The sequence below is a fragment of the Uranotaenia lowii genome, chromosome 1 (genome assembly GCF_029784155.1).
Source record: "Uranotaenia lowii strain MFRU-FL chromosome 1, ASM2978415v1, whole genome shotgun sequence".
Classification (NCBI taxonomy): Eukaryota; Metazoa; Arthropoda; class Insecta; order Diptera; family Culicidae; genus Uranotaenia; species Uranotaenia lowii.
In genome coordinates this window covers 199,975,374-199,989,253 of record NC_073691.1, presented here as the reverse complement: position 1 = coordinate 199,989,253, position 13,880 = coordinate 199,975,374, and the positions used below count along the sequence as shown (strand labels likewise).

The 13,880-nt window shown below is 30.8% G+C and overlaps 2 protein-coding genes across 6 annotated transcripts in view; one reads left to right on the top strand and one right to left on the bottom strand.

Annotated features, from left to right (window-relative positions):
- The window catches only part of LOC129743504 (CLIP domain-containing serine protease B4-like), a 170,969-nt gene that overhangs the window by 41,600 nt on the left and 115,489 nt on the right, over positions 1–13,880 (bottom strand). For all 5 annotated transcript variants that reach the window (XM_055735541.1, XM_055735559.1, XM_055735536.1 and 2 more), the window contains exon 4: positions 8,661–8,732. In XM_055735541.1, the coding sequence (XP_055591516.1) occupies positions 8,661–8,732 (72 nt within the window). The remainder of the gene's footprint in view (positions 1–8,660; positions 8,733–13,880) is intronic.
- LOC129743545 (uncharacterized) overlaps positions 1–13,880 on the top strand; it is a 100,213-nt gene that overhangs the window by 40,927 nt on the left and 45,406 nt on the right. The window lies entirely within an intron of this gene.

The following is a 13,880-nucleotide window of genomic DNA, read 5'->3' as shown; positions in this document are numbered from 1 at the left end:
GCAATCATGGAAAAGAACCGCAAACATTGAAATACCCAAGCTCAAAATTCTTCAAAAAAACCCCAATGGCTTAATGTGCTTGCCAGAAAAAAATATCTCAAATCTTCTGGACATTACAAGAAACTATAAAAAAATATAGCAAAATTTGAATAGCTAAATATTTGATTATTATAAATATTAACACTGCAAAGACAACTAAGCTGGGAAACACTAAAATTCAGAATTAAAATTATGAGGATCCACCGGGCCTAATTTTACAAATTTAGTATCTTTGAATTACCGAAAATTTTTTTTGTCAATTTTGCAGAAAAAAGTTTTATGATTTTATTTATAGCATTCGAGCTATGCTTTGCTTTTACTTGTAGCGGCAACCTTAAAAACGAAGTTTAAATTTATAGGTAGCTATGTAGAGTTTTAATATAAATGAAGAAAATAGTTTCTTAATCTTCCAAACAAATTAAATTTTAAAATATAAAAATTAAAAAAAGATTGTTACCAACGAAAAACCATTCCAATTAAAACGCATGGCATCCCAGCTTATGCAACCGGCTGGAATCGACCACATATGAAAAGCATTTATGAACCAAATAAAAAGTAATAAAGAAATATCAAAATTTTCCCTTTCAAATGAAAGCGGCGGTTTGTAGCTTTTAGCCTAACGGTTAATCTTTTTTATTTCAATTTAAAAAAGACATTTTAATGATTTTTTATGCATTTTAAAGATTTTCTTTTTCAAGAGAAAGAAAGCCGGTTTTATTTGCACCGGCTCACAGATCTTTTTCAAATATTATCTCGACTCGCGTGATGTTTGAAATTCCCTGTGGGAAATTTCTGAAGTAGAAAACATGATCGTTGCACCAAAAAGTAGGATATGATTCATACCAGCCTATCTAATGTCCGATAAATTCACTTATTCTATAGAGAGCGTTTCCAGAAGATTTATAGAATTCTAAATAGAAAAAAGAATATAACAGAAATAATAATGTGCCATTGAATATTAAGATTGATCAAATATTATTGTACTACCATTTGGAGTAATTGTGAAATCGCTTCTCTTGTTAAGCGGTTTTACTTCCAATTTTTTTATTACTATCTTATGAGCTTTTAGACACATGCATCAGAAATAAATTGTTCTTTAATTATCATAGCTGGATTTTTTTAACGATTTTTGAGTACGTTTAAAAATACCCTTAGAAAAAAATTCGTGAAACCCTTGGAGAAAACCTTGTTCAATTTTATTAAAATGGCTAGTTTAGACTGTTAATTGATCATTCATAGCCTAGTACATCATTTTGAAGTGGTTTTTGTGAAATCGGGAATGTCAAGATTGGTTTCGAAAATTGGTTTTCCGGATCTTTTACAGTCTCTAAGTGACTATTACTGTCAAAAATTCGGCAGAAAATTGCACTACCAATGAGTAGTTTGGAACAGAGAAGGGATGTCAAGGACCAGGGACGTTTAAAAAAAGGTCGTTTGAAAAGAGATTTAAATAAAAGTTGAAACTAAGCATATTTCACTGATTTCAAAAAACCAGAAAATCGATTAGAAATGTTGCTTTTAATCCCATATTATGTTGTGGCTTTTAATTCGAAAACCAACAAAACGTCAACGACTGAATTTTATATTTTTTTTATTTAAGTTGTCTTGACTATGAAATTATGTTATAAATTGTTTAGTACCAAAGCGCCGTATTTGCAAATAATATTATAAAATTAACTTGTTGTTCTCAACATTTATAAGTAGTGTGTTGTGTACATAGACACTTTTTGAAACATAGGTACCACGAGCTTTAACACTTTCGTTATTAAAAAGCTTCAATAAACTCCAATCATTAAAGCGCTCTTATTGTTTTATATCAAAGCGTTTGGAGTCGTTCAACTTGGCGTGTCGCTAATGTGAAAAGCTAATCGAATAATATGATACATTCAAATATTCCATCGATTCGTTGCAAATTTAACTGTCGTCAAAAAATAGTAGGGGAAAAAGTGGAGAATATAGCTGAAGATTTCTCTAATGGGATTCTGGATTTCAGATTTTTTTTCTAGATGTGATGCTCAGTGAATTTCGTTTGACATCGAAAGCTTTGAGCATCACAACGAAATTCATTGTGCTGCTTAATTGATACTCTTCACGGTGAGTATCAATTTCAAATGATTATCTGAAATCTTGCAACTCTGTTTCAAACAGTCACAAAAATTTCATAAAATTTTTTTTAAGTTAAATAAAAACGTTGGGGTCCAGAAAAACATCTATTAAAAATATTTTGCTCTGATTTTTTGACCTCAGATGATTCTATGCTGAGATACAGTGTCCACCGTAAATCCTGTTTTCTAAAAGGCATCCTCGAAAGTGCTCCGTCACCGGCTCATTTTTCAATATTTTTATACGAAAAAATTACTAAATGTTCTTTTAACAATGTTTTATATAATGCAAAAAATTCGAATACATTTGTTTGAACGATAGCTCTAGAAAAAATTCGTGAAATTCGTTTTTATACCCGTTAGACCCTACCCCCCCCCCCCCCCCTTAAGTATATTTGCCTTTACCTTCATAGCAATTATATTGATTTTAAACTGAATTATTTTTTTCTTATTTTTATCCATCAATTTCATAATTCAATCTAGTCAATATCGAGGCCAGTCCGTTTGGCCCGGATGCCTGGTATTTATTAAAAACTGCTCGGGTTTTGCCCGGATTTATTCACATTATTTGCTAAATTTACCAAAAATTCAAAAGTTTTTAGAAGCATTGAACTGAATAAAATTTGATGTGCTTTAACGGAAAAATAAAGTTTCAAGCGATTATCTCTTATATTTTTATTGGTTTTGTTCGAATAATGGATAAATTTTGCTCTACAAACAACACAAACAAAGATACATTTTTCTTACAAATTTGTCTGTATATTGGCCGATTTTTGTATTTGAATGTTTAAAATTGAATATCCGGTTTTCTGGGTTTTTTTTTAATAAATCGGCCGGAATTTGCAGGCCCGGAAACGTCCTGGAAAATTTCGGGAATCCTTAGTATAGAATCTCAACTTTTTTGGCACCACTTGCACTCAATTCACTCATGCGAAGACGTACATAGAAAAGTACGACCAGATAACTATTTTTACTTTGTTGAGAAAAAACGACTTTCAATGTGAAAGTAAAATCTGCCAGACTATCGTTTCATGTTTACTCCATGCCTTTCCTTCGCATTCATTCTTGTCTATACGGGTATATATTGTCGATGGTATCGATGGCTGGTTTGTCTCAGCCGTAACTTTGAAACTTGAATTGGATTTGGCCTCAGCAGAGTTGCCAGGTTCCCAATTCCAACTATCAACATTTTCGACACATTTGATTGCAACTTTGCAGATTTTTAAATGCATGTACGCGCCTTGCGTATGCAAAAACTTTATTTCAGTAGATATAGAAACTGTAAATCATTACAAATTACAAGAAGTATGTGCATTAGACCGCTGAAAAAATGACTTTTTGCGTCCATATGTTTTTTGATGCTTTTTGGGTCACCAAGCGTCAGTGTAAAATTTTAGATGATTTGGTTAATTCCTGAGTAAGCGCAACGCGTTTTAATTTTGTATGGAAATTTGTATGGAAGAAGAAATTTTTCCACATTAAATCATCCAGAAAATTCAAATAAGCTTGAAATGAAGTCGGTCTTTGATTTTTGGTTTTGACTAATCTTCAGCTTTATTTTTGCTGACATGACAGGTAGCTAAGAATTTCATGAAAAATGTTATTACCATTTCAAAATAAAAAATCTGAATCCATTGAAAGGAATTGAAAAATAACAGACTTTGCTTGCTAGAGCGGTTAATAATTACATGAAATTTTTTTGAAAAGATTATTTGAATCAATAAATTTTCTGGCAATGCAAAGCAGTTTTTTGAGATTTTTTATTTCCGTCCTACGGTTACATTGCTTTCAAAAAAGCAGACAAAAACGCAAAAATTAAAAAAAAAAAATAAATTTGAAATTTTTACTTTGTATCGAATAACTTTTCTGCAGTATAAGTAAGGTTTGTGCATTGTTAACATGAATTGTACTGCAAGAATCGAGGAATATTTTTCATCCAAAGTTGAATTTTTTGGATCTTTCAGTATATCTCTGGCGATTTTTTAATGAAAATTTTTGTTTTTCTATACAAATTTCTATACAAAATTAAAACTAGTTGCGGGAATCTATTCAGCAGCCACTCCAATACTCACCGATGTCCAGCACGGGTTCATCAAGAAACGATTAACCTTGACGAACTTAATGATCTATGCCAGCGATTTGCATTCTGCAAGTAGATTCGATATACGTAGATTTCCCAAGGCTTACGACATAGTACCTCACAGGATCGTAAGAGAAAAACTTGATCGATATGGGTTTCCCGAGTGGGCAACTAAATGGCTGTATTCGTATCTGCTGAATCGTCAAGGCTTTATAATCATTCGTGGGACTCACTCCTCCATGTTCGACATGCCGTCTGGTGTTCCGCAGGGACCGCTCATCTTCGTGATTTGTTAAATTTGCTTTAACTTATGATTTTCAGATGATATTAAAAAAAATCAGTGCGTATATTGAATTTTGTTTACCTGGCTCCACTGGGTAGCATTCGAAGATTGAAATCTCAACCGGTTTCTCGAAGTGGTGAAAACGGCCCTTTCGTTTTAGGAAAATTGCATTTTGGGTACCTCCTTCTGATAGAATTTATCGTTTCATTCTTGTTTATGTAGAGGTTAGGGCTGAAGCCTTTTCCAAAGTGTTAGAAGTCCTGATATACGAGGGAATCTATTCAGCAGCCACTCCAATACTCACCGATGTCCAGCACGGGTTCATCAAGAAACGATCAACCTTGACAAACCTAATGATCGATGCCAGCGATTTTTTTTATGTAGCAACCCACCACACTCCCCCACACCAAAAAACTCATTTGAGACTCCTGGTTATGGACGCTACTGTTCTCAGCACGTCTGGCAGCAAAACAAATGAAACTTGAACGCGAACAAACTTTAATCATGCTGAGAACACAAATTTTTTTTAACGTAGTGCGAAGAAATGTATGATCTAATTAAAATAGATTACAAAAAGAATCTCAATGGAAAAGGATTTCCTTTGAAGAGATTCAATACTTATTATTTATGAGGTACACTAAATTTATATATTTCTAGATTTACCAAATTACAAAAAAAAAAACTAAACGAAACTACTAGGCTACAAAATAAACTTACTAAAATAAAAAAATTGCATTCTGCAACAGGTAAAAAACTGCAAGTGGATTCGATATACGTAGATTTCGCCAAGGCTTTCGACAAAGTACCTCACAGAATCGTAAGAGAAAAACTCCTCCATGTTCGACATGCCGTCTGGTGTTCCGCAGGGTAGTCATCTTGGACCGCTTATCTTCGTGATTTTTATTAACGACATGGCAACATTCCTTCAGTCGCCGAAAAAAAAAAACCTCGGAATAACGTTTGACCAAAAGCTCTCATTTGTTCAACACACCGCGACCACTGCAGCCAAAGCCTGTGCCTTGGTCGGCTTCCTGCGTCGGGATACACTCAGCTTTGAGGACCCGTATGCTCTGAAAATAGTTTTCTGCTCATTGGTACGCAGTGTTCTGGAATATGCGGTACCAGTCTGGGCACCCTACCACTCTGTCCACAGCGAAAGACTTGAAAGGATTCAGAAAAAAATCCTCCGCTACGTATTCAAAATATAACAGTGTGCTACAGAGCTAGCCTGGCGAATTTCACCCCAGAGAACTTTAAGGTTATCGAACTCCAGTGTCACCATGCTGCTAATAGTAAAATTAGCATTGAGTACATCTTGGGGCAAAAGTTTCGGCGACTCTTTGTAAATTTTTCACCCAGACTTTTTTTTCTTTTGACTAAATAACATTCTTTATTTCACTTTGATTTTTGATCTTTACAAGAGAGTACAATATAAGTGTTCTGCCTTTAAAGGTTTTTTCATCTTTAGTTTGTTAGGTTTTTAAGGTTGATGATTTGAGTTAAACTTGAATGTACTTTCAAAAAATGACTATGCATTTTGTTTCAGTTTGTAAATTATTAACACTACACTACCTACTTAATTAACTTAACCTACTATGTACAACCTCAAACTAAAGTGCGCGAATTATCGCGTGTTCTGAGGTGGAGCACCTCTTTCCATATTTCAAGCAATAGTTATTAAATTTTGTATCCAGGGTACCCAGGGCTGCGAGCTCATGTACCTCGCTTGTTCTTGTCCAGGGGAGGGAGGTCATGAATCATTTTCAAAATTTTGTTTTGAACGCGTTGGAGTCGCTGTTTGTGAGTCTGAGCACAGGTTTTCCACACAGGGATCGCGTATTCCAATGAAGGGTAAATAACTTGTTTGTAGACAGCCATCTGATTTTTTATGCACAGTTTGGAAGTTCTACTTATTAATGGGTACAATGCTCTGATAAGAATATTGCATTTATTGATAGTTTTATCAATATGTGCCCTGAAAATCAGATGGCTGTCTAAAGTGAGTCCAAGATAGACAACCTCTTTCGACCATTCAATAAGGGAACCTTGAAACCGAATTTTGCAGTCCACCGACGGAACAAGTCTGGGCGATCTCGAGTGAGGGAACACGATGGTTTGGGTCTTAGTTGCGTTGATTACAATTTTCCAGTTGATGTAATACTCGTTTAAAGCATCCAGGCCTCTCTGGAGTTTGAGTGTTATGGCTCGGATATGACGGATGTTGTACATAATCGCCGTGTCATCTGCGTATTGAGACATTACACCATTCTCAGCGAGGGACGGAATGTCTGAGGTGTAAATATTGTACAATAATAGCCACAGGATACCACCTTGTGGTACACCAGCATCGATGTTAAATGGTGCGGAACTTATGCTCTGCAAACTAACCCGGAATGCTCTGTTAGAGAGATAGCTCTTTATGATCTTGATTAAATATGTTGGAAAATTGAGTCGGTACAGTTTGTACACCAAGCCATCATGCCACACATTGTCAAAGGCCTTTTCAATGTCCAAGAGTGCCATTGCAGTCGTCTTGGATACAGACTTGTTCCTTTGGATGATGTTAGTAACTCGGTTGAGTTGATGGATGGTGGATCTGCCCTTGCGGAACCCAAATTTATTTTTCACCCAGATACCACAAGGATGCTTAAGTGTCACTAACAAAACCTGAAAAGTTTCTTGAAGTAATTGATGATTTTTAGAGTTCGTTCTCTCTGGAGCCTCCATTTATTGTAAAAGGTTTAATCGGTGGGATTATCCATGTTATTCTACAGAAACTTATTTAATCACAACAGATTAAATCCTCCAGCTGTTGCAACACCATTTATTCTTATCCTTGGAATCCTACCCCGTTGTTAGTACCTAGATGCAATTAACAAATTCCAGAAGATGGCTGCTTAAAGAACACTTCAAACGCACGCAAAACTGAAATTACTCATACAAATCACTCAAACAAGTTGGATACATTTGGATCGTGTTCCTTCGCACCCCTCCCAGTCAAATGCACCCTAGGGCAGATGAATTTCATTTAAACGTCTGCAATCTACTCTAGAGAATTGCACTCGACAAGACGTGGCGTGCAAATGATTGTGTTACACATTGAAGTGAGGAGGACAAAAAAAACTCAGCGTCGGGAAATTCCTGCATCCATACCCGATTTTCCTCTCCATTTCCAGCCATTTTCTCGCGAACGTGTAAATGTTGCCGCTGGCTTTCTCTTCTGAGAACTGAAGCCAGCAAAACAAGAAGAGAACCATTATACAGGAAAAAAGGGAAAAAACCAGCGGTTGCATTTCCGTTGCTGCTGCTGAGTTTTATTTCTCCACGAGCAGCGCAACAGCAGAGCACTTTTGTGAAGCACTTTCGCGGGCTTTGCCGAGTTATTGGTTGGGTTTGAGTTATTCCAGGGATTTTCACAGTGAAAGTTCCATTACCGTGGAAAGGAATATTCTCGTGAATAAACTTTGCACTTGTAAACATGGTTTCATTTGATTATTGAGCTTGAGTGTGTGCAGATTTCCAGCAAACACTGCGGCTAATGAGTTTGAATTGAATTTAAAAAAAAAAAGAAGCTTTAATAAATCTGAACAAAAAGTGTTTGCTTCATTTAGTTTTTTTTAACATATTTGGAACATTAAAAATTTTATTAAAAATTTAATCAACATACTGAAGTCATAGCATCTCATTTTTTAACTTCGACTTAAGAAAGCATCAGATTGGTATCTACGTTGAATCCTAATTTGCCACTATCTGAAAAGTCAATTCAAAACTTTTCAATGAGTCTGGGCCAATCTCATCAAAAGTATATTAATCATAAAAAAAAACAAGCAGATAGCAAACTTGTTGCATCTTCTCATCGAGTGAGCAGCTTCTCACTGCCAACGCCAGCGTTTAAAACTCAATTAATTCAGCCATCGCACACCTTGCCCGAATAAGAAAATTTTCTTCATCATCTTTGCGCAAAATTATCCGGTTGAAGTTTTCCGCACCTTCCAAGGCAAAAACTTTGATCCTGCCAGCAAGTGCAAAAGTAAGAATCAAATCCCCCCCTTTGAAAAGTGTAAAACTTCAGTGGACCCTCACACCCCCGGCCGGGGTCCCTCCTCATTCTCTTTTTCGCTTTTTTTTCGTTCGCTATCGGATAGGGACTAATTACCATTAGAATGTCCGTTTCGCCACACTCGGTCGGTTCAAACTTTGAGGGAAGTCGAAACTCCGAGAAGATGATCTGCAAGAAATGGAGAGAACGGAAAAAAAAAAAACATGAGAAGGAAAGTCGCAAAATCAAGACAGAAGATTAGTTGGTAAATTTTCTCTTTCCTCGGGTCGGAAAAGTTGATCGGAACTGCATCTTGATGGGATGAAAATTTGTTGAACTTGTCGGTAATCGTCAAAAGTAACAATGATTGAAATTTTCAATCATGTTTGAAAAAAACTGTTTCTTACTTTTAAAATCTTGTTTTTTATTCCTTCATTTCGTGTTTTAAGTCATTTCTGAATTTTATTGTAAATGTTTGATAATTCTGTAAATAAAAAAAAAATGAATTTTTACTTATTTTTTTTTAAATTATGTATGTGATTTTTAATATTTTTTGCTATTTTGGAAATTTTTGAAATAAATGTCAGTTTGATCAATGTATATTTTTTTTCAATTTTTGTCATTTTTGTCATTTTGTCCTTCATGTCTTTTTGTCATTTTTGTGATTTTTATCATTTTTGTCATTTTTGTCATTTTTGTCATTTTTGTCATTTTTGTCATTTTTGTCATTTTTGTCATTTTTGTCATTTTTGTCATTTTTGTCATTTTTGTCATTTTTGTCATTTTTGTCATTTTTGTCATTTTTGTCATTTTTGTCATTTTTGTCATTTTTGTCATTTTTGTCATTTTTGTCATTTTTGTCATTTTTGTCATTTTTGTCATTTTTGTCATTTTTGTCATTTTTGTCATTTTTCTCATTTTTGTCATTTTTGTCATTTTTGTCATTTTTGTCATTTTTCTCATTTTTGTCATTTTTGTTAATTATTTTAATTTTTGCCATTTCAAATTTTTGTAATCTTTGAAATTTTTGTCATTTTTGTCATTTTTGTCATTTTTGTCATTTTTGTCATTTTTGTCATTTTTGTCATTTTTGTCATTTTTGTCATTTTTGTCATTTTTGTCATTTTTGTCATTTTTGTCATTTTTATCATTTTTATTATTTTGTCATTTTTGTCATTTTGTCATTTTTGTCAATTTTGTCAGTTCTGCATTTTTGTCCCATTTGTAATTTTTGTCATTTTGTCATTTTTGTCATTTTGTCGTTTTTGTCATTTTTGTCATTTTTGTCATTTTTGTCATTTTTGTCATTTTTGTCATTTTTGTCATTTTTGTCATTTTTGTCATTTTTGTCATTTTTGTCATTTTTGTCATTTTTGTCATTTTTGTCATTTTTGTCATTTTTGTCATTTTTGTCATTTTTGTCATTTTTGTCATTTTTGTCATTTTTGTCATTTTTGTCATTTTTGTCATTTTTGTCATTTTTGTCATTTTTGTCATTTTTGTCATTTTTATCATTTTTGTCATTTTTGTCATTTTTGTCATTTTTGTCATTTTTGTCATTTTTGTCATTTTTGTCATTTTTGTCATTTTTGTCATTTTTGTCATTTTTGTCATTTTTGTCATTTTTGTCATTTTTGTCATTTTTGTCATTTTTGTCATTTTTGTCATTTTTGTCATTTTTGTCATTTTTGTCATTTTTGTCATTTTTGTCATTTTTGTCATTTTTGTCATTTTTGTCATTTTTGTCATTTTTGTCATTTTTGTCATTGTTGTCATTGTTGTCATTTTTGTCATTTTTGTCATTTTTGTCATTTTTGTCATTTTTGTCATTTTTGTCATTTTTGTCATTTTTGTCATTTTTGTCATTTTTGTCATTTTTGTCATTTTTGTCATTTTTGTCATTTTTGTCATTTTTGTCATTTTTGTCATTTTTGTCATTTTTGTCATTTTTGTCATTTTTGTCATTTTTGTCATTTTTGTCATTTTTGTCATTTTTGTCATTTTTGTCATTTTTGTCATTTTTGTCATTTTTGTCATTTTTGTCATTTTTGTCATTTTTGTCATTTTTGTCATTTTTGTCATTTTTGTCATTTTTGTCATTTTTGTCATTTTTGTCATTTTTGTCATTTTTGTCATTTTTGTCATTTTTGTCATTTTTGTCATTTTTGTCATTTTTGTCATTTTTGTCATTTTTGTCATTTTTGTCATTTTTGTAAGATTTGTCATTTTTGTCATTTTTGTCATTTTTGTCATTTTTGTCATTTTTGTCATTTTTGTCATTTTTGTCATTTTTGTCATTTTTGTCATTTTTGTCATTTTTGTCATTTTTGTCATTTTTGTCATTTTTGTCATTTTTGTCATTTTTGTCATTTTTGTCATTTTTGTCATTTTTGTCATTTTTGTCATTTTTGTCATTTTTCTCATTTTTGTCATTTTTGTCATTTTTTGTCATTTTTGTCATTTTTGTCATTTTTGTCATTTTTGCCATTCTTTTCATTTTTGTTATTTTTGTCATTTTTGCCATTTTTGTCATTTTTGTCATTTTTGTCATTTTTGTCATTTTTGTCATTTTTGTCATTTTTGTCATTTTTGTCATTTTTGTCATTTTTGTCATTTTTGTCATTTTTGTCATTTTTGTCATTTTTGTCATTTTTATCATTTTTGTCATTTTTGTCATTTTTGTCATTATTGTCATTTTTGTCATTTTTGTCATTTTTGTCATTTTTGTCATTTTTGTCATTTTTGTCATTTTTGTCATTTTTGTCATTTTTGTCATTTTTGTCATTTTTGTCATTTTTGTCATTTTTGTCATTTTTGTCATTTTTGTCATTTTTGTCATTTTTGTCATTTTTGTCATTTTTGTCATTTTTGTCATTTTTGTCATTTTTGTCATTTTTGTCATTTTTGTCATTTTTGTCATTTTTGTCATTTTTGTCATTTTTGTCATTTTTGTCATTTTTGTCATTTTTGTCATTTTTGTCATTTTTGTCATTTTTGTCATTTTTGTCATTTTTGTCATTTTTGTCATTTTTGTCATTTTTGTCATTTTTGTCATTTTTGTCATTTTTGTCATTTTTGTCATTTTTGTCATTTTTGTCATTTTTGTCATTTTTGTCATTTTTGTCATTTTTGTCATTTTTGTCATTTTTGTCATTTTTGTCATTTTTGTCATTTTTGTCATTTTTGTCATTTTTGTCATTTTTGTCATTTTTGTCATTTTTGTCATTTTTGTCATTTTTGTCATTTTTGTCATTTTTGTCATTTTTGTCATTTTTGTCATTTTTGTCATTTTTGTCATTTTTGTCATTTTTGTCATTTTTGTCATTTTTGTCATTTTTGTCATTTTTGTCATTTTTGTGATTTTTGTCATTTTTGTGATTTTTGTCATTTTTGTCATTTTTGTCATTTTTGTCATTTTTGTCATTTTTGTCATTTTTGTCCTTTTGTCATTTTTGTTATTTTTGTCATTTTTGTCATTTTTGTCATTTTTGTCATTTTTGTCATTTTTTGTCATTTTTGTCATTTTTGTCATTTTTGTCATTTTTGTCATTTTTGTCATTTTTGTCATTTTTGTCATTTTTGTCATTTTTGTCATTTTTGTCATTTTTGTCATTTTTGTTATTTTTGTTATTTTTGTTATTTTGTCGTTTTTGTCATTTTTGTCATTTTTGTCATTTTTGGCATTTTTGTCATTTTTGTCATTTTTGTCATTTTTGTCATTTTTGTCATTTTTGTCATTTTTGTCATTTTTGTCATTTTTGTCATTTTTCTCAGTTTTGTAATTTTGTCATTTTTGTCATTTTTGCCATTTTTGTAATTTTTGTCATTTTTGTCATTTTTGTCATTTTTGTCATTTTTGTCATTTTTGTCATTTTTGTCATTTTTGTCATTTTTGTCATTTTTGTCATTTTTGTCATTTTTGTCATTTTTGTCATTTTTGTCATTTTTGTCATTTTTGTCATTTTTGTCATTTTTGTCATTTTTGTCATTTTTGTCATTTTTGTCATTTTTGTCATTTTTGTCATTTTTGTCATTTTTGTCATTTTTGTCATTTTTGTCATTTTTGTCATTTTTGTCATTTTTGTCATTTTTATCATTTTTGTCATTTTTGTCATTTTTGTCATTTTGGTCATTTTTGTCATTTTTGTCATTTTTGTCATTTTTGTCATTTTTGTCATTTTTGTCATTTTTGTCATTTTTGTCATTTTTGTCATTTTTGTCATTTTTGTCATTTTTGTCATTTTTGTCATTTTTGTCATTTTTGTCATTTTTGTCATTTTTGTCATTTTTGTCAATTTGGTTATTTTTGTCATTTTGGTCATTTTTGTTATTTTTGTCATTCTTGTCGTTTTTGTCTTTTTTGTCAGTTTTGTCATTTATGTCCTTTTTTCTTTTCTTTTTTTATCATTTTTGTCATTTTTGTCATTTTGGTCATTTTGGCCATTTTGGTCATTTTTGTCATTTTTGTCACTTTTGTCATTTTTGTCATTTTTGTCATTTTTGTCATTTTTGTAATTTTTGTCATTTTTGTCATTTTTGTCATTTTTGTCATTTTTGTCAATTTGGTTATTTTTGTCATTTTGGTCATTTTTGTTATTTTTGTCATTTTTGTCATTTTTGTCATTTTTGTCATTTTTTGTCATTTTTGTCATTTTTGTCATTTTTGTCATTTTTGTCATTTTTGTCATTTTTGTCATTTTTGTTATTTTTGTTATTTTTGTTATTTTGTCATTTTTGTCATTTTTGTCATTTTTGTCATTTTTGTCATTTTTGTCATTTTTGTCATTTTTGTCATTTTTGTCATTTTTGTCATTTTTGTCATTTTTGTCATTTTTGTTATTTTTGTTATTTTTGTTATTTTGTCGTTTTTGTCATTTTTGTCATTTTTGTCATTTTTGTCATTTTTGTCATTTTTGTCATTTTTGTCATTTTTGTCATTTTTGTCATTTTTGTCATTTTTGTCATTTTTGTCATTTTTGTCATTTTTGGCATTTTTGTCATTTTTGTCATTTTTGTCATTTTTCTCAGTTTTGTAATTTTGTCATTTTTGTCATTTTTGCCATTTTTGTAATTTTTGTCATTTTTGTCATTTTTGTCGTTTTTGTCATTTTTGTCATTTTTGTCATTTTTGTCATTTTTGTCATTTTTGTCATTTTTGTCATTTTTGTCATTTTTGTCATTTTTGTCATTTTTGTCATTTTTGTCATTTTTGTCATTTTTGTCATTTTTGTCATTTTTGTCATTTTTGTCATTTTTGTCATTTTTGTCATTTTTGTCATTTTTGTCATTTTTGTCATTTTTGTCATTTTTGTCATTTTTGTCATTTTTGTCATTTTT